Below are 27,461 nucleotides of genomic sequence, written 5' to 3' on the forward strand. Positions count from 1 at the left end.
CACTATTAGAGAAAGCGATGGGGAGGCCGTGTTATGCGACAGTCACACCCTTGACCGGGCTCGATCCCTAACAATAGTACAGTGACACCCATTGTCGTTGATCCCGTCATGGTGGACTGGAATATTGCTAAAAGCGACCACTCGCTCACTCACTCACTCATCCTCATCCCATGACACCATGCAATCGCTTAACTAAGTGACTATGGTAGGCAGTTTTACAATGTAAATGAAGTGTAATGCAAGATTTCGCCGTCTAAGTGACGCTAGTGGTCATCTTCTGGAGATCTCGGAGATGACCTTAGGTGCCTTGAACTCGCTATATCATGTCTACTTTTGTCAAACGTCGACCGTCAATAATATTTAAAAGTAGATAGAAAATATAAGTTTTTCCAGCAGGAAGTAGTAGCCATTACCGCTGATAAAATAAATCGCAATGCGTGTGTTGTACCTGCTGCTGGCGAGACTAGGAGCCGCACTCATTACGGTTGGTTACAGCGCTGTTCTATATCCAGTGCTCCTGCAAGGGGATCATGGCCAAATTGCCCGCTCGGACCCTCCGTAGGCCAATAAACAGGACATTGTCTGGAGGCCGCCTCAGTACCCACCGTTTGCTCAGCTAATGTAGTCTCTAATACATAGCATTCGCTTTGTCCATAGTCTATAAGAGTCGGTGGGTTAGCCGACTGATTAATGTTGTCGCTCGTCACGCCAAAGGTCTGCGTTCGATTTCCCACATGGGTACAATGTGTGAAACCCGTATCTCGCGTCTCCTCATGGAATATTGCTGAAGCGGTGGTGAACAACACTCACACACACCTGGGTCGATTGGTACTCGGCGTGATTGTTCCACTCGTTTTGAGATTCAGAACATTCAGTTTTTGATACGAGAGATGACACAAACAACTACAAACACGAACATATCTCTTCCTCATATTTCGATTTTAATCCATGTAATACTTATCATTAGGCCTCAAAGTGAGATTGACCAATTAGAGAGCAGAACTACCAACCCTCGCCCAAGATTTTTCTACCAACCTAGTACGACACCGTATACGGCAACTAAAGACACCATGACTAATATCTAACTCACTTGTAACGTTGAACATTAATCAACGTACCATGTTAAGATCAGGTACCCTGTTGAGATGAGGTACCACTGTTGAGATTAGACATCCTGTTGAAATGAAGTACCCCTGTTGAAATGAGGTACCCTGTTGAGATGGGGCACCCTGTGCTGAGATGAGGTACCCTGATGAGATGAGGTATCCGTGTTGAAATGAGGTACCTCTGTTGAGATAAGGTACCACTTTTGAGATTAGACATCCTGTTGAAATGAGGTACCTCTGTTGAAATGAGATACCCTGTTGAGATGGAGCACCCTGCGCTGAGATGAGGTACCCTGATGAGATGAGGTACCACTTTTGAGATTAGATATCCTGTTGAAATGAGGTACCCCTGTTGAAATGAGATACCCTGTTGAGATGAGGCACCATGTTGAGATGGGGCACCCTGTTGAGATGAGTTAACCTGTTGAGATGGGGCACCATGTTGAGATTAGATATCCTGTTGAGATGAGGCACCATGTTGAGATTGGGCACCCTGTTGAGATGGGGTACCCTGTTGAGATGAAGTACCCTGTTGAGATAAGGTACCATTGTTAGGATTAGGTACCCTGTTGAAATGAGGTTCCCTGTTGAGATAAGATACCCTGTTGAAATAGGGCAACCTGATGAGATGAGGTACCCTGTTGAGATGGGGCACCCTGTTGAGATGAGGTACCACTGTTAGGATTAGGTGTCCTGTTGAAATGAGGTACCCCTGTTGAAATTAGGTACCCTGTTGAGATAAGGTACCCTGTTGAGATGGGGCACGATGACGGGGCGGTGCGTGACGATCCGGGTTAGAACACGTGGCTGACTTGGTTGATGGATGCCATGGTATTGATGTCGATCACTGGATTGTCCCGATTATCTAAACTCTCATCCCGGGTACTGGCTCTGTTTCAGTTCTGTGCCCAGACAGAGGTGAGCAACAAGCAGCTATACCCGACCTTCGCCAGGACGAAGCCCACAGATTTCCAGATCTCCAAGAGTCTGGTGTCCATCCTGAAGCTGTTCAACTGGAAGAAGGTCACCTTCCTCCACAGTGACAAGACGTCCTATGTGGACACGGCAGACACTATATGCAAGGTAACAGCACGGCTTTATTCTCATAGAGTACATAGACTGATGGAAACGAATAAGGGAACAGTGAAACATACAGGGAAATAAGCTTTATTGTCATTACATTGTAAATTGCGAGCATCAGAATTCACCACATGTCAGAATCAAATGTTTAGATGTGTTTGCAACTCGTATTTGGTAGACAGGGCTGGGAACCATGAAAGCATTTCATTTAACTGTGTCTGAAACTAGGTTTTCCCTTAATTGTTTCCATCAATATATTACATGTGTGTTTTCTTGGTGTTGAATTAAGAATTAACTTTCACTTTGTGTGAGTTCATTGGAGTATGAACCTTCATGGACTGAGGGTCAAACTGTATGAACGTCGGTAGCAAATAGATTGCTGTAGACTTGTCAGTCTCGACACGGGTCGAGTCCATAGTCTGGATGTGCATTTCTTCATTTTGTTCACCGGGATGTGTCATAGCGAGAATATGTCTAACCGGACAGTTAATCAAACTCAGTCAATCAGACTTATCCCTGTGTATGCGAAAACACTAAGTTCAAGATTTAAGGGGTCCAAATGATCAAAAACAACGCTTCTGCATTATTCCTGTTAGGGAATTGTGTGTGTATCGGTGGTGAGTAACGTGTTTGGGTGATGGTGGTGAGGTTGTTAGTTGTATATGAACTATTGTTCTTAATCATTAAGTCTTTTTACTAGCCTGTAATAAATGAAAAAATAAAACTATTTGGCAGAAAGAAATATATCCCTTTTTTAATTTGGAAATTGATTTCTTATATATCTGAAGTACTAGTATATGAAAGGATGATGCATTATGGATGACTGTTGTTTTGCACCATCAAGGGGAGTTGTTGTGCTGGCAGAGTGCGGAACTCGTAGCCATGTAAGATATTGTGTGTCGTTCCTCGGCTCGTTTGTCTGATTGCCGTGCGCAGGGCTCCAGCTCTCGCCTCAACAGAGTCATGATATAGCGACACTATTAGGCTTAATGCGAAAGGTTCATGTTTGGACGGCAAAAACAACAGATACGGTGGTTTAGAAATAATTTGATTTAGTCACCAGGGACCCATCTCGCTCATATTTGACTAACAGTCACTCATACTGTTTATCCTAGTAAATGACACTGTAATTGTCCATTAGAGCAAGATCTTACAGAAAGTGTGTTGTCGAACAGACGTAAAACAACGTTGTCAGGGCAGGGGGGACGTCGCAGCAGAAGGCGTTCTGAGGAGCTCCCCACCCACCCGGGATAATGGCGTTAGCTATATATAGAGCAGGGAAGGGTCATAATGCAGACCCTGATTTCACTCGATCAGGTTATCAGCGTGTAACAAACCGCCACATGTTAACGAGCACCATCACTATTACCGCTCCATTATCGACACTGACATTTTGGGAATAATCCATTTCAGATCATAAATTCCGCATTATTCAGTTTAGAAGACAATCTATTTTTCGTAACACAATATAACTGTTGTTTGTGTCCTATGTGCTGGAGTATCTCAACATACAGACGTTTCTTTAGGATATCTCTAAACCAGTCAATCCATACAGATGCTCGTGAGGTCGTGGTCACGTGACACAGTCGTCATCCGCTTCAAGACAGCGAGTGAAAGGGAATAAAACATCGTTCAACATTCACTAATTTGGTCAAACCGATTCAGGACATCATTGTGCAAGCACATCACCAGTGAATCGTATTGGCGCACTCGCTCTTGGGGCTCGCATTGCCCTGGAAGGTGATATCCTCATGTTCAAATCATACATTTGAGCGGCAAACCAACCGCTGTCAGCACACGTCAGATGAAACTGTTTCCCGGATGCGGAGCCACTGATACAGACAGGTGTAGTTGATGGACATGGAAGTCAGAACGACTGGAACTTTCAGCAGAAGGTTAAGACGTCAGTTTATCACATCTCTCGAGATTGTGCTTCTCGCGTGATCTCTGTTCATCTCCTACAAACATGTCACATCCTACTGCCTTCAACAACAGTAACAGCGTCTCTCTCTCACTCTTTTTCTCTCTCACTCTCTCTTTTTTTCTCACTCTCTCTTTCTCTCAGTCTCTCTTTCTCTCTCTTTCTCTTTCTTTCTCTCTCTCACTCTCTTTCTTTCTCTCTCTCTCTTTCTCTCTCTCACACTCTCTCTTTCCCTCTCTTTCTCTCTCACTCTCTCTCTCTCTCTCTCCTCTCTCTCTCTCTCTCTCTCTCTCTCTCTCTCTCTCTCCCAATGTGTACATACAAGGATTACCCACACTGGTGCCAGGGGTCCATCTAATCACGGCGATGTTATGGCAACATATGCGTTTGGTAAATAATATTACAATATTACATTCGCAGTTTTTTCAGTTATTTATGATTAGGCATCGCTCGTTTTGTAGTCCCTAAATCAAAAAGTCGATGTGGGGAGGACATCGGGGTAGATTTGTGTGTAGGGTGGGTTGGGTATTGGGGGTGCGGGTCTAGAGATATGGGTATCTAAGGGGATGAGAAGATGGGGACAGAATACCCGACATTATTATTGAACTATGTTGTCTTCGTGACCGCGCCAGCGTCCTCATTACGCCTCCCGCCTGGCTACAGTGATTACACAGGATAATGAGCTTCATTATCAGTTGGCAAGTAATGACCCTCGGCCCACTTATTGAACATGCACAGTATAATCACGGGTCATGCCATCATTAACTGTACTGTCTTAATTGCAATTGTTGGTGATAAACTAGATCACACGTCACAGTCAGCTAATCCTTCCAGTCAATTAACCTGGCAGTCCGCTAATGGTTACACAATTTAGTCAGTAAGTGGTTACCCCTCCCAATCAGTTAGTGGTTATCCCACCCAATCAGTTAGCGTTTTACCTCCCAATCAGTTAGCGGTTATCCCTCCCAATCAGTAAGTGGTTACCCCTCCCAATCAGTAAGTGGTTATCCCTCCCAATCAGTAAGTGGTTATTCCTCCCAATCAGTTAGTGGTTATCCCTCCCAATCAGTTAGTGGTTACCCCTCTCAGTCAGTTAGTGGTTATCCTTCTCAGTCAGTAAGTGGTTATCCTTCTCAGTCAGTTAGTGGTTTTCCCTCTCAGTCAGTTAGTGGTTACACCTCTCAATCGGTTAGTGGTTACCCCTCCCAATCAGTAAGTGGTTACACCTCTCAGTCAGTTAGTGGTTACCCCTCCCAATCAGTTAGTGGTTACCCCTCTCAGTCAATTAGTGGTTACCCCTCCCAATCAGTTAGTGGTTGTCCCTCCCAATCAGTAAGTGGTTATCCCTCCCAATCAGTAAGTGGTTATCACTCCCGATCTGTTAGTAGTTTTCCCTCTCAATCAGTCAATCGTTATCCCTCTCAATCAGTAAGTGGTTTTCCCTCCCAATCAGTTATAGGTTTTCCCTCCCGATCTGTTAGTAGTTTTCCCTCTCAATCAGTTAGTGGTTATCCCTCCCAATCAGTAAGTGGTTATCCCTCCCAATCAGTTAGTGGTTTTCCCTCCCAATCAGTTCGTGGTTTTCCCTCCCAATCAGTTAGTGGTTTTCCCTCTCAATCAGTTAGTGGTTACCCCTCCCAATCAGTAAGTGGTTATCCCTCCCAATCAGTTAGTGGTTATCCCTCTTAGTCAGTTAGTGTTTTTACCTCCCAATCAGTTAGTGGTTATCCTTCTCAATCAATTAGTGGTTATCCATCTCAGTCAGTTAGTAGTTATCCCTCCCAATCAGTTAGGGGTTTTCCCTCCCAATCAGTTAGTGGTTTTCCTTCTCAATCAATTAGTGGTTATCCATCTCAGTCAGTTAGTGGTTATCCCTCCCAATCAGTTAGTGGTTATCCCTCTCAATCAGTTAGTGGTTTTCCCTCCCAATCAGTTAGTGCTTTTCCCTCCCAATCAGTTAATGGTTTTCCCTCTCAATCGGTTAGTGGTTACCTCTCCCAATCAGTTAGTGGTTACCCCTCCCAATCAGTTAGTGGTTATCCCTCTCAGTCAGTTAGTGGTTTTCCCTCCCAATCAGTTAGTGGTTATCCTTCTCAATCAATTAGTGGTTATCCATCTCAGTCAGTTAGTGGTTATCCCTCCCAATCAGTTAGGGGTTTTCCCTCCCAATCAGTTAGTGGTTATCGCTCCCAATCAGTTAGTGGTTTTCCCTCCCAATCAGTTAGTGGTTATCCGTCTCAGTCAGGAAGCGGTTGCCCCTCTCAGTCAGTTAGTGGTTTTCCCTCCCAATCAGTTAGTGGTTTTCCCGCCCAATCAGTTAGTGGTTTTCCCTCTCAATCAGTAAGTGGTTACCCCTCCCAATCAGTTAGTGGTTACCCCTCCCAATCAGTTAGTGGTTATCCCTCTCAATCAGTTAGTGCTTATCCCTCTCAATCAGTTAGTGGTTATCGCTCCCAATCAGTTAGTAGTTTTCCCTCCCAAACAGTTAGTGGTTATCCGTCTCAGTCAGGAAGCGGTTGCCCCTCTCAGTCAGTTAGTGGTTTTCCCTCTCAATCATTTAGTGGTAACCCCACCCAATCAGTTGGTTGTTACGGTATATTACCCTTACAAGCGGTGCTTTGACATGTGCTTGTTTCTATTCTTGTGAAGTGAAGTATTCCAACGTCGCCTTATCGTTACCTACATCACGTTATATCGGGTACATCAAAACCCTGGGAAGTATTCCGACATCGCCTTATCATTACCTACATCACGTTATATCGGGTACATCAAAACCCTGGGAAACTGTTAACATGCACACATTTACCTCCGATGGGTACATTTCGTCAATCAAAATGTTGATTAATTTACCCCGTGGGGTTCAATACCCCAACTCGATAAGCCGTGCACATTATATTTACCCCTGGGGCAAAGTAGGCTTTAGAGAAACTAGTCACACTCACATACAGGCAATCACGAAACAAGAACTCCTAATAAAAATGTTAATGTTTTACATTTACGTGGATGGTAGAAACGCGAGTCACTTATCACTGTGTGTGTGTGTATGTCGATTCGTGAATGTGTGTGTGTGTATGTATTCGTGAATTCCTGTGCGCTTGTGTTTGTTCGTGTGTGTGTGTGTGTGTGTGTGTGTGTGTGTGTGTGTGTGTGTGTGTGTGTGTGTGTGTGTGTATGTATTCGTGAATTCCTGTGCGCTTGTGTATGTTCGTGTGTGTGTGTGTGTGTGTGTGTGTATTCGTGAATTCCTGTGCGCTTGTGTATGTTCGTGTGTGTGTGTGTGTGTGTGTGTGTGTGTGTATGTATTCGTGAATTCCTGTGCGCTTGTGTATGTTCGTGTGTGTGTGTGTGTGAGTGAGTGTGTGTGTGTATGTATTCGTGAATTCCTGTGCGCTTGTGTATGTTCGTGTGTATGTTCGTGTGTGTGTGTGTGTGTGTGTGTGTGTGTGTGTGTGTATGTATTCGTGAATTCCTGTGCGCTTATGTATGTTCGTGTGTGTGTGTGTGTGTGTGTGTGTGTGTATTCGTGAATTCCTGTGCACTTGTGTGTGTGTGTGTGTGTGTGTGTATGTGTGTATGTATTCGTGAATTCCTGTGCGCTTGTGTATGTTCGTGAATTTCTGTGCGCTTGTGTATGTTCGTGTGTGTGTGTGTGTGTGTGTGTGTGTGTGTGTGTGTGTGTGTGTGTGTGTGTGCTGAGGCAGCATGGCTATGTGGCTGTCGTCCCTGTATCACTTATCATTGACGAACAAACGTTTTATCTTGCAAATATCACATGAGCTTAAAGCTATGTGCTAATGAGGCATTCAGCGAAATGAAAACAAGCCAATAACTTTATCAGACTGCATAAAAACAGCTCGATGTCCTTTTCCTCATCCATCGTGCTCCTCTCAGCGCGTGCTGTTGTCGTGTTGTGCCACCTCAGCGCATCCCATAACCGACTCAAACATTAAAATACTCACGCCCCGTTTGGACACTAATTGCTCTAAAACAGTTCAAATGTTCTGATCAGATGCTTAATACGAAACGAATTTATTGAGACTGTCGAAAATCTGAAACTTAATATCTGCGTTTTTCTTGTCTGCAATGATAAATGATTGAATCTAGAAAATTCAATTCCTCCTCTCGCCTAGTGCACGTTTGTCATATAATTGTATTTGTTGCCGCCCCGGGCTATTGTTATGCGACACACTGACTGCCAATCATTTGTTTTCAGCTGCTGAAGGAGTACGACATCAACGTTACTTTTCGCCGAGGCTACACCAGCCCCTACTTCCACCAACACACGGAGAACCCATTCATCAAGATCGTTGCGGAGACAAAGACCGACACTAGAAGTATGTGTCACGGGGGGCTGGAGTAGAGAGGGAGGTCATATATATCAGAAACTGTAGTAGAGAGGGAGGTCATGTAAATCAGAGACTGTAGTAGAGAGGGAGGTCATGTATATCAGAAACTGTAGTAGAGAGGGAGGTCATGTAAATCAGAGACTGTAGTAGAAAGGGAGGTCATGTATATCAGAGACTGTAGTAGAGAGGGAGGTCATGTATATCAGAGACTGTAGTAGAGAGGGAGGTCATGTATATCAGAGACTGTAGTAGAAATGGAGGTCATGTATATCAGAAACTGTAGTAGAGAGGGAGGTCATATATATCAGAGACTGTAGTAGAGAGGAAGGTCATGTATATCAGAGACTCTAGTAGAGAGGGAGGTCATGTATATCAGAGACTGTAGTGGGGGTGGGGGGGGGGGTCATGTATATCAGGACTGTAGTAGAGAGGGAGGTCATGTATATCAGAGACTGTAGTTGGGGGGTCATGTATATCAGACACTGTAGTAGAGAAGGAGGTCATGTATATCAGAAACTGTAGTAGAGAGGGAGGTCATGTAAATCAGAGACTGTAGTAGAAAGGGAGGTCATGTATATCAGAGACTGTAGTAGAGAGGGAGGTCATGTATATCAGAGACTGTAGTAGAAAGGGAGGTCATGTATATCAGAGACTAGTAGAGAGGGAGGTCATGTATATCAGAGACTGTAGTAGAGAGGGAGGTCATGTATATCAGAGACTGTAGTGGGGGGGGGGGGTCATGTATATCAGAGACTGTAGTAGAGAAGGAGGTCATGTATATCATGAGTAGAGAGGGAAATCGTGTATATGAGAAACCGAGTGGAAGGGGGGTGAGGGATTTATATCATGAGATGTCGCGAGAGGTCTTGTTCCCCAATGTATAATGATCAACTTCAGACTGTGACAAGAGTCAGCAATGTGTGTGTGGCCAAGCCGGTAGAGCTTCTTTCCGAATGTCTGAGCCTGGCATCGCGGATGATGTTTGTCCATCACGCAAACCAGACTTAAAGTACCGTTTATATCTATCAACCGCAATAAACTTATAAAATTCCAATGTACACAAAACCCATATGCAAGTTGATGATGGGAATATGAAATCACTTGTGTATTCAAACGGTTGTGTGCAATGGGCCTGATGTTATATTTGCGTGTCTGTCTGAGAGGAAAATTGATTTGATTACATAGTTCAATAATCTTCTCTCTATGTCTGCTCGAGTGAGTGGTGGGGAGTGTGTTGATACGAGCGCCCCCCCCGACTGAAGGCCGGGCTTATCCCTCTTGACGCTGGTGTTTGTCCAACACACACACACTGCTTCCCCCCCCCCCCCTCCCCTCCCCGCCCCCCCCCCCCACACACACACACACTCACACACACTGATTACATTGCCTGTATTAGAAGCAGTATAAACATCTTGAGGAAGATATGTACCTCGCGCACCTGGCGAACTGGATTAATTCTCCGCAACATTACATAACGACTACGATAACAGCCTACACTTACTTTCTGGGAGTGCAATGATAACGGCATACATCTCGACCTCTTCACAAATTCAAAATGTTCTAAAATCATGGTATTGGGCGATCACGCGGGGTCAAGTCATTATTGATTATCAGTGCAAATAGCTGTTTAATGCGGAGTTGTAGGCAATGTTCACTCGCTCGTTATTGATGAGCTAGCACAGCTGATCGGCTACTTGTTAAGTCAAACGTGTTTCTTTCATAATCGTGTGACGTATCTGTAAGGTGTGTTTGTATACAAAACATAGCTGATTATCACAGACTCGAATAATTACATGACGCTGTGATAGCGTTGGAAAATTGCTGACTACGATAATAACTATAATAATAATAATAATAATAATAATAATAATAATAATAATAATAATAATAATAATAATAATAATATGAAGGGAGGTATTGTTTATAGCACAGAAATGGTTTGACTTTACAGCTAGACTGCTTCCAAATAGTAAATTGTTAACGCGTGCGTGTGGTGTGTGTGTGTTCGTGTGTTTGTGTGTGTAGGGATAGGGGGTGGGGTGTTGGCAACAACGATCGATGTAACATGTCGCAAAATGTTTAGGAGTGAGATTGTCGTTGTTTGTTGTTAACGCCCCACGCAGCAATATTCCAGCTATATGACGGCGACATGTTTACAATCGGATCTGGACAACCCAGTGATTGATATTATGAGCAGCGGGTCACATATCAAACAGTTACGACCAGTATAGGGTGACGTGGACGAATTCTAATCCTATATAAGGGTGCCAACATAACGAATACTCCCATGAGCCATTGACGTGTGTGTGTGTATGTTCCCTTCGTACGTTGCCTCTCCGTGTTGTGATGACCATACTTACTGAAGACGACGTCCGTGTTGTTCCAGTCTACGTGATGCTCGGCCACTACTACGAGTTCATGGGACTCATGGACCACCTGTATGAAGCCGGACTCCTCGACAGCGCAGAATACTTCGTGGTGGGTGTGGAGGTCAACCAGTTCGATCCCATGAAGCCCCAGAAGTTCATGGAAGGTAACGTCGGTACAGATTGTCCAACTTCTAGTTCATCATTGTGTCCAGGGGCGGTGGGGTAGCCTGGTGGTTAAAGCGTTCGCTCGTCACGCCGAAGACCCGAGTTCGAATCCCGACATGTGAACAATATGTGAAGCCAAATCTGGTGTCTCCCGCCGTGATATTGCTGAAATATTACTAAAAGCGGCGTAAACACCATACTCACTCACACACTCACAACGTGTGAAGCCGATTTCTGGTGTCCCCCGCCATGATATTGCTGGAATATTGTTAAAAACGGCGTAAAACCAAACTCACTCACTCGTCTGTCCAACCAAGATGGAAGTACAGAATTCAAGGTCATATATTTCAGTGTCAGTGTCCATTCAGTGCAACGTTAGTGTCGACGGTGAGGTGAGATGATGCATGTAATATTACAGGGTTTTTTTCGACGCTGAGGTCATGCTCGTTGTATTACAGGTTTGTTCGACGCTGGGGTCATACTCATTGTTTTACAGGTTTGTTCGACACAGAGACCATGTTCGTTGTGTTTCAGGTTTGTTCGGCACTGAGGTCGTACTCGTTGTATTAATGGCTTGTTCGATACTGAGGTCTTGCTCGTTGTATTACAGGTTTGGTCGACGCTGAGGTCATGCTCGTTGTATTACAGGTTTGGTCGACGCTGAGGTCATGCTCGTTGTATTACAGGTTTGGTCGACGCTGAGGTCATGCTCGTTGTATTATAGGTTTGGTCGACACAGAGGCCATGTTCGTTGTGTTTCAGGTTTGTTCGGAACTGAGGTCATACCCGTTGTATTACAGGTTTGTTCGACACTGAGGTCATTGCATTACAGGTTTGTTCGACGCTGAGGTCATGCTCGTTGTATTATAGGTTTGTTCGACACTGAGGTCATTGCATTACAGGTTTGTTCGATACTGAGGTCATGCTCGTTGTATTACAGGTTTGTTCGACACTTGGGTCATGCTCGTTGTATTACATGCTCGTTGTATTTCAGGTTTGTTCGACACTGAGGTCATACCCGTTGTGTTACAGGTTTGTTCGACACTGAGGTCATTGCATTACAGGTTTGTTCGACGCTGAGGTCATGCTCGTTGTATTATAGGTCTGTTCGACACCGAGGCCATGTTCATTGTATTTCAGGTTTGTTCGACACTGAGGTCATTGCATTACAGGTTTGTTGGACGCTGAGGTCATACCCGTTGTATTACAGGTTTGTTCGACACTGAGGTCATACTCGTTGTATTACAGGTTTGTTCGACACTGAGGTCATACTCGTTGTATTAATGGTTTGTTCGACACTGAGGTCATACCCGTTGTATTACAGGTTTGTTCGACACTGAGGTCATGCTCATTGTATTATAGGTTTGTTCGACACCGAGGCCATGTTCATTGTATTTCAGGTTTGTTCGACACTGAGGTCATTGCATTACAGGTTTGATCGACGCTGAGGTCATACTCGTTGTATTAATGGTTTGTTCGACACTGGGGTCATGCTCGTTGTATTACCGATTTGTTCGACGCCGAGGTCATACTCGTTGTATTACAGGTTTGTTCGACACTGAGGTCATACTCGTTGTATTACAGGTTTGTTCGACACTGAGGTCATACTCGTTGTATTACAGGTTTGTTCGACACTGAGGTCATACTCGTTGTATTACAGGTTTGTTCGACACTGAGGTCATTCTCGTTGTATTACAGGTTTGTTCGACACTAACGTGACAAGACGCAGTGCAGCAGCCTTCCGCCACTTCGTCAGCGTGGTCACCTCGCCCCCCATCATGCCCGACTTCTGGAACTTCAGCAGTGTCGTCAATCACTATCTGGAAGCCCCGCCCTTCAACTACACAAACCCCTACAAGGAACTTGGAGGGATAAAAGCTGTAAGTCATGAATGAATCTTCTGATGGCGTTCAAATTGTGTCTCGTTGCATCTTCCAGAGTCAAGCATCTCCACTAGCCTATATCAAAGTCTAGTTTCCAACACGCCATTTCAAGCCTATTTTTCTGTGCTAAAATATGAGATTACTATCGCACATATTGATAGTCCAATCAGAGAACGTGTTTAAAAATCAACGTCCTGGTTCCGAAAACGTGGTCGCTGCTATGACCACAGCGAGTTTCCAACAAATCTAGCTAAGACATATTTTCGAATAGGTTCAAAGTTTTCAATCAACACGGCCAAGTACTTTTATATATCTGAGTGCGAACGTCATTGCTTTTTAATTCAAACGCTGAACGCTTGTCGCAGTGACTAAGATGCAGTACTATTTTCAGACGCCCCCCCCACCCCCACCACCCACCCACCCCCGCTGAGATTTTAATGTTGCTGCGAAGTGCAGTGGTACTTGAGCCTGTTTGCCTCTGTTAATGTTGCTGCGAAGTGCAGTGGTACTTTATTATGTGCAGCGCCACTAGCCTGTTTGCCTCTGTCATTGCGATGCATGAGTAATAAGTAGGCGAAATTATCGCATACCAGAAAAGTAGTTGCTTACACCTAAAAAAAAGCACATTTATTTACACATTAAAAAAAGCACAATTTTGTTTAGATGTAAACCTCAATTTACCATATATGCAGTAAATCATTAATTCAACCTCTACACGGTTGAACATTATATTAACTTGAAAATCAAAATCTTTACGCAATTTTAGTGGTAGATGGTTTGTGACGTTAGCAAACAAGGCTCACAGAGTTATTTTAATTTTAATCATAAGTCGGCTCGCATTGAAATATGAAAAAAATAACCATTACATACTACGAATGAATATGTAACATAGATGTTTCTTGAATGAAAGTCGAAATATATATATACATACATATATAATATCAAATTATTTTACATGAATTAACAATATTTGTTACAAATAAAATGTAACATAAACGGTTCCAAAATGCAGAAAATAACGTTTAAGCTTAAGAGCATTTTTTTCAAAACATTTGGCCGTCCTCTTTATGATGCCGTTGAAATAAGAACAAAGATCGGATTGGATATAGCGTTTTCATCCCAATGGGCCCAGTTCGTGTTCTACTCGGGGTGGTGCCGTGATAGAGCCAAGAAACGTAGACTTCAAATGGCAAGGGTAGAAACTAGGCTTTGATATAGGCCAGTGGACACTCTTGCTGTGGGAAGATGGTTTGGACGTTGGCCGATTCGTTTGTCTAACAGTGAGTGAGGGTGGTTTAACCCCGCTTCAAAACCGTATGTCAATTTATCCCTCTGTGACAATCACTTGCGTTTGGCGTGGGAGGAACGCCCGAAGTGAAGCATATATTTGACGTTTAGCGCTTTGGTAAAACTCTAAAATCAGGAAGAGTGAGTAAGTATGGTTTTACGCCGCTTTTAGCAATATTCCAGCAATATCACGACGGGGGTCTCCAGAAATGGGCTTCACACATTGTACCCATGTCGGGAATCGAACCCGGGTCTTCGGCGTGACGAGCGAACGCTTTAACCACTAGGCTACCCGACCGCCCCTCTAAAATCAGGAAGAACTGGGATAAGAAAACATCGATAGCTGGATTGTGACACGCCTGGAGTCCATTGTACAATTCCCTGTTCCATTATCATGTGTTTATGAATCAGTATCAATATAATGATATAAACATGACGATAACGGCAGAGTAAATATTATATTACCTTTACATACTGTGACATCATTAAGTATACACTTTATTATTACCCACGTGGTGAAGATACAGGTGGTAAGATACTAAATCCGTACGTCACACGTGTGTCGTACAAGGTTGACCTTGTTTTATTCGTTTTGATTGGATAACCGTGACCTCTGTCACACCGGGACTACTTTTTTCATTCATAAAAAATCGCGAGACGTCATTCATTTTGCGATTACAAGGCAGAACTGAAGAAATTCATGAGAACGAGAGATATTTACAAACACTTTATTAAACCAAACAAGATAGTCACACGCATCAAATTCGGTTTGCATTCAATATAAGTTATGCATAGAGCTCCTACAGACGTATAATCGAGCTAGATCTATAAATCGATTTACAATGTACGACTGCCGATCGAGCGCGTCCCTTGAGCGTGACGCACCCGACCATTTTCGCAACTTTCAATTTGATTTAACGTAAAAGTATAAGCGTGGTGAAATGAAGTCTGTTTAAACTATCGGGACAGATATCATAACATACTTGGGATGATCCGGTTGTGCCATCGGTGTCCCCTTTGAAGCGTATTTTGTGGCGCTGTTTCGGTAGGTGTTGTTCATGAATGAACGAACACGACAGCACGACCAGATCACTTAAAGTTCACAGTTCCGATAAAAATCATTCGAAAACTCCGTGGAAGTGTGCCTGACTTCTGATTTTGTGGCCCCAAACATCCCAAATGTGAACAGTAACATTCCCTATCTCTAGCGTAAAATGCTGTGAGTGGATCGCGGTTGTCTTTTCTTATTACGGTGGCGACCTTGCCCTTCGATCGTTCGAAGCTGTCACTGACATGCAAGCAGACTTGAGTTTGTTGATTTTCACGTCTTCAGTGAAGGGTGGTACAGTTAACATGAATGTCTTTGGCGAACAGTCTGATTTCCCTCTTCCAAAATGGTACGGACATGATATAAATTCAGCTGATAGATCAAGGAAACCGAACCATTTTGATTGCACAGACAGGACCCCGGCAGTGTGACCGACTGTTGGTCCGATATTCAAAGCGCGGCGCTAATGTGACATTTCAAATTTTCTTATCGGTGTCCTGCGTACTAACAACATGGCGCTTGAATTGCCATAAGTTGAAGACTTTCTTCCAAAAGGATCTTGAGCGTCGGTGCTGGTTTGTTTGCAAACAGAACAGCAGGCGCATGTTGTTAATGCGTATGCATAAACATGTCAACAATGCCCATATTTGGTCATATATCAATATTCATGCGCAACCAGATTTTGCAACCGGTTTCAATTTGGTCTGTCAACGAACGAAAGTTGTTATGTATTTACACTTAAATATATATTTAACGTGGGTAATAAATAAAATACCACACTCATTCTCGTTAGATACAATTTTTACGAAACTCGTGAACTTTCTATGGTATCTGACCTCGCTTTCGCTCGGTCAGATACCATAGAAAGTCCACTCGTGTCGTAAAAATGGTATCTAACGAGAATGAGTGTAGTATTCTCTATTTATTACCCACGTGGTGAAGATACAGGTGGTAAGATACTAAATCCGTACGTCACACGTGTGTCGTACAAGGTTGACCTTGTTTTATTCTTTTTGATTGGATAACCGTGACCTCTGTCACACCGGGACTACTTTTTTCATTCATAAAAAATCGCGAGACGTCATTCATTTTGCGATTACAAGGCAGAACTGAAGAAATTCATGAGAACGAGAGATATTTACAAACACTTTATTAAACCAAACAAGATAGTCACACGCATCAACTTCGGTTTGCATTCTATATACGTTATGCATTGAGCTCCTACAGACATATAATCGAGCTAGATCTATAAATCGATTTACAATGTACAACTGCCGATCGAGCGCGTCCCTTGAGCGTGACGCACCCGACCATTTTCGCAACTTTCAATTTGATTTAACGTAAACGGATAAGCGTGGTGAAATGAAGTCTGTTTAAACTATCTGGACAGATATCTTAACTTACTTGGGATGATCCGGTTGTGCCATCGGTGTCCCCTTTGAAGCGTATTTTATGGCGCTGTTTCGGGAGGTGTTGTTCATGAATTTACGAACACGACAGAACGACCAGATCACTTAAAGTTCACAGTTCCGATACAAATCATTCGAAAACTCCGTGGAAGTGTGCTTGACTTCTGATTTTGTGGCCCCAAACATCCCAAATGTGAACAGTAACATTCCCTATCTCTAGCGTAAAACGCTGTGAGTGGATCGCGGTTGTCTTTTCTTATTCCGGTGGCGACCTTGCCCTTCGATCGTTCGAAGTTGTCACTGACATGCAAGCAGATTTGAGTTTGTTGATTTTCACGTCTTCAGTATAGAGTGGTACAGTTAACATGAATGTCTTTGGCGAACAGTCTGATTTCCCTCCTCCAAAATGGTACGGACATGATATAAATTCAGCTGATAGATCAAGGAAACCGAACCATTTTGATTGCACAGACGGGACCCCAGCAGTGTGATGCGTGTGACTGTTGGTCCGATATTCAAAGCGCGGCGCTAATGTGACATTTCAAATTTTCTTATTGGTGTCCTGCGTACTAACAACATGGCGCTTGAATTACCATAAGTTGAAGACTTTCTTCCAAAAGGATCTTGCGCGTCGGTGCTGGTTTGTTTGCAAACAGAACAGCAGGCGCATGTTGTTAATGCGTATCCATAAACATGTCAACAATGCCCATATTTGGTCATATATCAATATTCAACCGCAACCAGATTTTGCAACCGGTTTCAGTTTGGTCTGTCAACGAACGAAAGTTGTTATGTATTTACACTTAAATATATATTTAACGTGGGTAATAAATAAAATACCACACTCATTCTCGTTAGATACCATTTTTACGAAACTCGTGAACTTTCTATGGTATCTGACCTCGCTTTCGCTCGGTCAGATACCATAGAAAGTCCACTCGTGTCGTAAAAATGGTATCTAACGAGAATTAGTGTAGTATTCTCTATATACATTCCCTGAACTGTTGGGGTATCCGCCCGCAGGAACAGGTGCTACCCAGCTGAACGTATCTCGTTCTAGGGACTGTAAATGGTATCACACAGGTAGTTAATCTGAAAATGCAGTTGTTAGATGGCTGTGTCGACATGTGCGAGAGAGAACGAGAGCCGTTATATAAATAAGTCCTTCGGTGTAACTTCAATGTACGGAATATTCCAGGGTATTTAAGTGCATATTTACAAAGTAGTTAGTGATTATGTGAGCAGTTCGTGTATGTATTCAGCTCGTCAGAGGACACTGACGGTAATTTCTCTTTTGACTTTAAATCTACTTGGGTTCAGGTGCGTGTATTCGTTGAAACAGGAGCGTCTTCGTCTTTTCTCATGTTTTTCTTTTGACAACATATTCCAGTGTGTGCAATTCCATTAAACTATTTTCAATTAAAAATATTCCAATGGGTGCCGTTTCATAAAAAAAATCATTTAAATATATTCCAATGTGCGTAATTTAAACATGTTCCATAGTGTGCAATTTAATTAAACGAATTTATTTTAAACATATTCCAAAGTGTGCAATTTCATTAAACTAATTCCATTTGAACACATTCAAATGTGTTTAATTTCATTCTAATTTCAATTCCACATTCCAATTCAGCATTTTTAAACATGTGTAGTTTACTTAACCAAATTCCATTTAAACATATTCCAATGTGATAATGTCATCGAATTAATTTTATGTGAACGTATTCCAATTAAACATGTTCCATCAAGTGCAATTTCATTCACCTAACTTCTTGTAAAAGTATTCCTATGTGTGTGCAATTTCATCAACCTAATTTTTAGAAACTCCAATTTCGTAATTTCATTGTGCTAATTTCACTTAAGCATATCCCAACGTGTGTACTTTCGTTAACCTAACTTCACAGCAAGGGTCGGTGGGGTAGCCTTGTGGTTAAATCGTTTGCTCGTGCCGCAGAAGACCCTGGTTCGATTTCCTACATATGTACAATGTGTGTAGCCCATTACTGGTGTCCCCCGCCGAAATATTGCTGGATTATTGCTGTATTGATGTATACAATACTCACTAACACATACTCCTGTATGTGTCATCCCGTCAACCTAACTAACTTCCCTCCAACATACAGAAAACTACGTTTATAACGAACACGCTTATAACGAACTGGCGGATATAACGAACTGTTTTGGGGGTCCCGGCCATTTGCTGTACATATGCTGTATATATGCTTGTAACGAACTACAGTAAACTACGGTTATAACGAACTCAAAGGGACTACTAATTTTAGTTCGTTATAACCGTAATTCGTTATAAGCATATATACAGCATAACTACAGCATATAGTCGGGACTTAAAAGTTAGTTCGTTATATCCGTTAGTTCGTTATAACCGTGTTCGTTATAACCGTAGTTTACTGTACGGTTATAAGGAACTAAATTTTGTGGTCCCTTTGAGTTCGTTATAACCGTAGTTTACTGTATTCCAATGTGTGTAATGTCTTCAATCAGACTTCAATGAAAAGTATTCAAAGGGACTGAACGGTTGAAAAGCCGCGACCTACATTAAACACTGATCACACGGACTATAGACGAACTAATTCTTGACAAGCAAGCAGATGTGGTTTATGGGCAACGATCAATGGTTACGTAGTAGAGATACTACGGTAATCCAGCACAAGGACAGTCAGTGCTGAAAGTATACACGGTCACGTTGTATTTTGAGAAAAGCGTGCGGTTTTATAACCACACTTAGTTGTATAATTATGGTTGGGGCACGCTAATGCATTTACAAGCCACATATTGATTTCACTATTAAAACAGCCAAAGATGAAAGAGACAGAAACATTGAATCAAAACAGAAAAATCATTAACTTGATTAAATTACAAATTATATTATGGAGCTGCTATCATTCGGTGCCTCTTTGACAAGCTATTACTGTTTTTCTTGATTTTTAAGTATAAGATAAACGATATTCGGAATGATATACTGTAATATATTAGATCATGTTCGCAATAAAGAACCCCACAATCAGGTTAGATCTACAGAGAAACACATCCATGAGGAACACAATCATTCCTATTTAAAGGCTTCGGACGGTGATCAATAGTTAATGAACGGACACTTGATAGTTTATCGGTCTTCAATGTGGCCATGGAACTTTGATGGTAACTGCGGCTGGTCCAAACAACATGTAATGAACCAATCGAGGAATTTTTAGATTTATAGCTTATGTGGAGCAATACATCGTTTGTCTTTCATTTCAAATGTACAAGGGGGGCACGGGTGGCCCAGTTGTCTAAGCCGCCGCGATTCGCTGTGCAGAGTTGCGTCCCTTGGGCACGCCAGAAATCTATGATTGTGGGTTCGAATCACGGTTCGCCCCGATTATGTTTCTAGGTTTGTCAGCACCATACCCGTGCTCGTGGGTTTCACCGAAGCGGTAAACGTCTGAGACCTGCATCACTTCGGGCTTTCCTCCCACATTAAGCTGACACGCCGTGATATAATTGGAATACTGTTAAAAGCGGCGTTAAACCCAACACACTCACTCACTCACTCAAATGTACAAACATTTTGAAGACTGAAGTTATCCATGCAACTTATTTCAAGGGTGTTCCCGCTCCTGGCGAGCGTGTTCTTTACACACGAAAGACCATTGTAAACTATCATGTCAATGCGGTGTTGCAGATTCTACCGGAAGCTGCGTATCTTTACGACGCAGTGTGGTTGTATGCTCGTGCAACGCAAAAGGTGCTCGAAAAGGGGGGTGACATCAACGATGGGCGAGCCATCATTGAGCAGATCATGGGGATGACCTACAAAAGTAAGTGGTGGTGTTTGAGTGATTTGAGTTAGTTTAGTTCAACGCCGCTTTGAACAGTTGTATTTTAGTTATAACACAGCGTCCCTGTTAAATGTGGAATGGAATCTCGACGTGGGGATAAACGACAGATACTACGGTGGTGTGTGTGTGTGTGTGTGTGTGTGTGTGTGTGTGTGTGTGTGTGTGTGTTTTTGACAATACTGAATATGTACATGTCTTGGTCCTGGTATGAGATATTCTGTCTACAGATCATTGATCGCAGGTTCCAGGACATTATATCTCTTGATACAGAAGATATGAATTCAACCCAGCTGTCAAGGCTCATATCCTCTACAATAGTGGTTATGCCACATAGAAATGTCACAAGTTTTACTTCGTCATCTGCACAGTCCTCAATACACATGTATTGTTCTAGGTTTAAAGTTTCAAATAGATGTTCTTGGGGGGTTAAAACAAAGCAGTTGGTGCTTTTTTTGTCATCGCGCATCGTGTTCTTAGCTTCACAAGAGCATACATAGGTCTAATTGGCATATTGTACAAAATACACATATTCCACAGTCTATGAGGTACAAACTTACTGTGAATTTTACTGAATCTGTTAAACTTAAATTCAGGGTGATGTCGCAGACACGTGTGCCAATGAGCAGTTTCAAGTTCTGTTATTTAGTCTGTGCGGTTTTGTTCCACGCATCCTTGGATGGAAACTGGTTAGTTTTCATAAAGTGAACTATTGTGGTCCATAATTCATACTTCTTTGCCACATTGAGTAGATCATGTGTTACAGACTTACTTTTGTCACTGCCTGTTATATATTGAGCACACTTGAAATGGAACACCTTTTTCGGGGCATATCTGTGGTTGCTTCTACACATCTTCCTAAGGAACCTGACTTCATTTTGTCAATCAGAGATGTCATAGTCCACAATCCCAGCGTCTGAATATTTGCAACGGCCGGAGATCTTACATGAAAATGTTGTAAATTACGTGCAAAGTAGTGCTGGAGTTTTTCAATTTCATTGTGTTCTGTCTTGGGATGTTTGACCACAGCTCACACGCGTAGAAGGCACATGGAATTATTACTCTACGCCATATGTTAAACAGCAGACTTGGCTCAGACCACCTGCTCTCAGGGAATTGTGCCTTGGCACAAGCTCTCCTGGTCCTTTTGGATTCTAAATAGATATTGATAATGGGACCTGCATATATTGTGTTAGATTTCATTTCCAGTATTTGGTTACCTAGTCTTAAGGAACATGTTTGGTTGATTTATCCATGTGTGTGTGTGTGTGTGTGTGTGTGTGTGTGTGTGTGTGTGTGTGTGTGGTGTCTGTGTGTGTGTGTGTGTGTGTCAGTGTGTGTGTCTGTGTCTGTGTATGTGTCTCGGTGTGTGTGTCTGTGTGTGTATCCATATATGTGGGTGTCTCTGTGTGTGTCTGCGTGTGTATCTATCTATGTGTGTGTCTGTGTGTGTTTGTGTATGTGTATGTGTCTATGTATGTGTGTGTATACATATATGTATGTGTCTATGTATGTGTTTGTGTGTATGTATGTGTATGTATCTATGTATGTGTATGTCTGTATGAGTATGTATGCCGTGTATTTGGGGGCCAGATACTGCCCAAGATTCTGATACCCTATATACTCGTATACTCGTGTTCACTTTTGGATGAGTTGTCAGATATAAGATCTATATATAACCCTGAAGGATGTATGCTTCAAAGTTGTAAACGAGGATATTGATGAATCGCTGTGTTTAATTTCCACTTTACATCGCGTTATGTTTGTGACACCAACTGAACTATGACGTCATTTCTGGACGCATTCGGGCAACTCTGCCAATAGAAACATCGCCAGTTCAGTCATGCAAGTAACTGCATCTACTGGTGTCCGTGAGCTTGACGTTAGTTTGATCAATATACATCTCATCCTACACTACTGCTCACAACTACCTACCTATTCTCCGCGGTACACGCTGACATTTCATCCAAGTTAAGACGAATGTCCTTTCTGATGGGCAATAGTGGTGGATTAATCCATCATTCATTAGCCTTGCTGTCCACTTAAGGGTCAGTTAGGGGGCCATGGTCACTATATAATTTGATCAATATGCATCAGTCCCCACGGCCTCGAGATAGCTGGGCCTACACTACTGCTCACAACTATCTACCTCTTTTTTTCCATGGTACAGCTACGGGCACTTTCGCACAACTGTGCGGAACTACCACAGTTCGTTTGTGTAATTACCGCTGTAAGTGGAAATAACGGTGTCCATCCTCGGAAATAACGGGGTACCTCTGTAGAAATAACGGGGTACCTCTGTGGAAATAACGGGATACCTTTGTGGAAATAATGGGGTACCTCTGTGGATATAAGGGATGCCTCTGTGGATAAAGCTGGGTACGTCCGTTGAAATAATGGGATACCTCTGTAGAAATAACGGGGTACCTCTGTGGATAAAGTTTGGTACGTCTGTGGAAATAATGGGGTACCTCTGTGGATAAAGTTTGGTACGTCTGTGGAAATAATGGGGTACGTCTGTGGAAATAACGGGGTACCTCTGTGGATAAAGTTTGGTACGTCTGTGGAAATAATGGGGTACCTCTGTGGATAAAGTTTGGTACGTCTGTGGAAATAATGGGGTACGTCTGTGGAAATAACGGGGTACCTCTGTGGATAAAGTTTGGTACGTCTGTGGAAATAATGGGGTACCTCTGTGGATAAAGTTTGGTACGTCTATGGAAATAATGGGGCACCTCTTTGAAAATAATGGGGTACCTCTGCGAATAAAGCTGGGTACATCTGTGGAAATAACGGGGTACCTCTGTGGAAATAACGCAGTACGATAGCAGAAATATGGTACTGATGTGATTTCGCAAAAAATGTGGTGATAATTAAAAAAAAGGGGTAGGTACTTATGAAAAGTAGTGTATGGTGCTGCACAAAAGAGCGACGGCTACTCAGAGGCACTGAAACCATACATGTCACCGAGGACTCACTGAGGCTGTACGTGTTCAACCAGAGATAATAGCCCGTGTTCACTGTATATTTACAGGCGACTGTCTCCGATTGGATAGCAGGCATTATACGAAATGGTTGTTTTGAAGTAATTTAGTTGTCTAACACGCCTTGTGCGTGACCTTGCGTGTGACTTTGTGATTGATGGTCATTCTCAGATTAAACATAACACATCACTCCATCTCTACCACTGTACGCTCTCTTATACAGCCGCACGTCAACTTAACATTTGTTTGGTGTACACATTAGAGGTGCTTAGTAAGAAGCTACTATATCTGTTAATATGCACCATGCATAATTCACACATACGGGTCCTTGGTCAGACCTACACGTCTGTTCTTCTTGTACTCGCCAACCAGGGCGCGGTTTGGACGCAGAAACAAGATTAGCAGCTGATGTCGGAACTTGGCCTGACAATTGTTAAGCATGAATAATGGAGGGTGATGCGGTTAATTGATAAAGTCGATACGTCGCCTCACACGCTGACATTTCATACACGTTAAAACGAATGTCCACTCTGATGGGCAATACAGGATTAATCCATCATTCATTAGCCTTGGTGTCCACTTAATGGACAGGTAAAGGCCAGGACCTGACCACTATACACTGACGAATACCAGGCGCACAAAAGGGCTTCCCTCTGATGGAATGTCATGGGAATGTTGTCTCCGCGACAAGGGAGAGGACACAGTCACCAATTACTGATCAAGGATGCACGTGGAAAGATCACTGTCAGTCCGCGTTATAACGCCCCACGCCGTATAGATATATACTCCAACACGCCGTGAAGAGGGCGACCAATAGTTGGTGAAACTGTAGACTTCCCCACGTCTCTAAGGCAAAAAGAATTTGTTTAAATCATAATTTCTAGATTATATGAATAATAATAACAGGTTGTCCCTTTAAGAGACTGGCGCCCTTAGAGCCCCATATCTAGACTTAATATAAGGATAAAATTATTATACAACCATTGATTTATCATTCAGTACAGCCTTGGATCAAGGCTAAGGAAATTGTGACTAAAGGATTTACATGAATCATTACGGATGTACTTGTAAAAATCTGAGCTTGTTTTCAGACATGTAACATCCCTATTTACATGACTGTGTAATGCATCCGTACCGGTATATATTCTGGTATCGTGCGGTAGCATGGGTGCAGACAAATAGTACATCCAGCAGGGCTTTATAACGTATCCTCCCCCCCCCCCCCCCCCCCCCCCCCCCCCACACACACATGTCAAAAGCCTGAAACATTTCTGTATTCTAACAAAGCGTGGTCTACTGTCACGTAGTATCTGTCTTGCGTGGTCTGTGCAGTTAATCACGTGGGATGTGTCCTGCTAATGGCCACGCAAAGATCCAATGAGCCAGGTTTGACCAGAGCTATGGAACACATAGGTTTTTATTGGTATTTAGGGACGAGTTTTACCAACCCAGGCCTCGTTAATTCCGCAGACGGGGTAGGATGTGTGTGTTTTCCATTATAAATGATATAAACTGTTTGATGTGGCTGGTAAGCCTGAAGAAGATGACATTAGGTTCAGAATATGAGCACTATCGCTATTTAATACCCTTGTGTCGTTTCGCCAACCGAGGCAGATAACTGAAGAAGTGTCTTTTAAAAGCATAATTCAGGATATTTTTACCTCGGAAAGTTTTCTTAATGCACGTTGGGAAATTTAGATTTATTTTAAAATGCAACCATCCTCTCATAACTACACAGCAACAATGTTGACATCAAGAAAAAGATTCTATCAGAAGAAGGAACGTACCATACTGGTGCCATGGCCACTCAGGAAGCATATCTCAAACTGACAAGATTTTTGACTGGCACACTCTTTTGTATTTCAACTGGTTTCATCTGCGATGGGGATGCGGGTTATTTATTATTAATGTGTGTTCTTCCTGGCTGATTGTTTGCAATGAATGTGTGTTCGTCATAGCTGTTTGTACGTCATGAATGTGTGTTCGTCATGAATGTGTGTACGTCATGAATGTGTGTTCTTCATGGCTGTTTGTATGCAATGAATGTGTATTCGTCATGGCTGTTTGTACGTCATTAATGTGTGTTCGTCATGGCTGTTTGTATGCAATGAATGTGTGTTCGTCATGGCCGTTTGTACTTCATGAATATGTGTTCGTCATGGCTGTTTGTATGTCATGAATGTGTGTTCGTCATGAATGTTTGTATGCAATGAATGTGTGTTCGTCGTGGCTGTTTGTACGTCATGAATGTGTGTTCGTCGTGGCTGTTTGTACGTCATGAATGTGTATTCGTCGTGGCTGTTTGTATGCAATGAATGTGTGTTCGTCGTGGCTGTTTGTACGTCATGAATGTGTATTCGTCATGGTTGTTTGTACGTCATGAATATGTGTTCGTCATGGCTGTTTGTACGTCATGAATGTGTATTCATCGTGGCTGTTTGTACGTCATGAATGTGTATTCGTCGTGGCTGTTTGTATGCAATGAATGTGTGTTCGTCGTGGCTGTTTGTACGTCATGAATGTGTATTCGTCATGGTTGTTTGTACGTCATGAATATGTGTTCGTCATGGCTGTATGTACGTCATGAATGTGTGTTCGTCATGGTTGTTTGTTCGTAATGAATGTGTGTTCGTCAAGGCCGTGAAGAGACTTTTGATAGTAAGCCAGATATTTTCGTCTATCTGCGCAACATAATTCGTTTTCACACGTAATTAACATCTCAACTACCGGTGTTTTATTACGATTTATAAAACATACAAAATAGTTGACTTAGCCCTTATATTTATACATATACTGTCAACATATTCATCCTAACGCCATTAAATGTTTAGTTGAATCAATAACACTGTTAAATGTGTCATTTTACGACACTGGCCGATTGTAGAGATCAGCTGGCATAAACTTCGGAAAAGATAATTCCATAGGATAGATCCGAAAAGCGGAAACAACAGCTATGTGCATTTAGACGTGTCATCAATAAAACGATATTCTTGTAATCTATTGCGGCAGCTAAAGATTGATAATGACTATTGTCTCTTCACCCGTCGTCAACTCGTTCACACAGACAGTCGTACAAACCAACCTCTTCACAAACGAGAACGACATGTATGTCTATGAAGCAGCCACTGCAAGACTCACGCATGCTAGAGCACATTAGCTACATGTTTACCAACTTACCCCCAAAGGCTTTCATGATGTTGCCACGTTTATGACATGTTTGTTATGGAGTCGACGTATCACGAAATCAGGTGACAATAATTTCATATACTTTTCTTCGTAGTATACCTGTGCCATGGGAAAACATTTTTCAAACGCAAGAAAAGTTATGATCAAAAAGTGTAGTGTTACTACACTATAGCTATTAACACTGAAATAATAAGAGAAAAGATGCTTGACTCTTAGCTTCTCAAATGGCTTCTTGACGCGCTGGAGAGGAATGTTCTCTTCCAAAACCTCGTCAAGACAGATATAAACAACAAACACACAATGTGGCTTCCCCTATGACACACGCCGAGGCATTTATTCTGCAATGATATTTCCTTTTACAAACACCAGTAGCGTCACTAACCTTGATCCATATGATCTCAGAACCACGCCAGTCATCGACACTGTAACATCTTACTGCAAGATACATGCATGTACCAGGTACGATCCATGCTTTGTGGTTCAGAACCATCGTCGTCACTGTGACGACATTTGCCTTGCAGCAAGACTGCCAACACCTGACAACAGAAAATGTTCATAACCATAACGCACAGGACATAAACATATAATAAACAGCGCGCACTGTAACGGCGACACCACAGGAGGGATAGAACTACCCGGGCTTAACAATTGCTATATGTACCCCTCGCGGTTGCGCCCTCTACCGTGAATAACCTCCCTTTATATCTGGCTTTACCTTCAAGAGAAATCAATTTCAGTCTAATTCACTCTGTTCAACCGAATGAAATTTAATCGTTCTGCGTTTTCGAAGGTCAAATTGAATCGCACACTTTAGCCATATGAAATATCAATGTTTAAACGG

General features: G+C 42.6%; 1 protein-coding gene across 1 annotated transcript in view; it reads left to right on the forward strand.

Moving 5' to 3' along the window:
- The window catches only part of LOC139468454 (speract receptor-like), a 129,472-nt gene that overhangs the window by 44,970 nt on the left and 57,041 nt on the right, over positions 1 to 27,461 (forward strand). Inside the window, exons 2-6 of the mRNA XM_071250421.1 lie at positions 2,007 to 2,189; positions 8,321 to 8,441; positions 10,840 to 10,986; positions 12,686 to 12,867; positions 20,297 to 20,432. Of these exons, the coding sequence (XP_071106522.1) occupies positions 2,007 to 2,189; positions 8,321 to 8,441; positions 10,840 to 10,986; positions 12,686 to 12,867; positions 20,297 to 20,432 (769 nt within the window). The remainder of the gene's footprint in view (positions 1 to 2,006; positions 2,190 to 8,320; positions 8,442 to 10,839; positions 10,987 to 12,685; positions 12,868 to 20,296; positions 20,433 to 27,461) is intronic.

The sequence above is a fragment of the Haliotis cracherodii genome, unplaced genomic scaffold, assembly GCF_022045235.1.
Source record: "Haliotis cracherodii isolate W230 unplaced genomic scaffold, xgHalCrac1.p SCAF_2, whole genome shotgun sequence".
Classification (NCBI taxonomy): Eukaryota; Metazoa; Mollusca; class Gastropoda; order Lepetellida; family Haliotidae; genus Haliotis; species Haliotis cracherodii.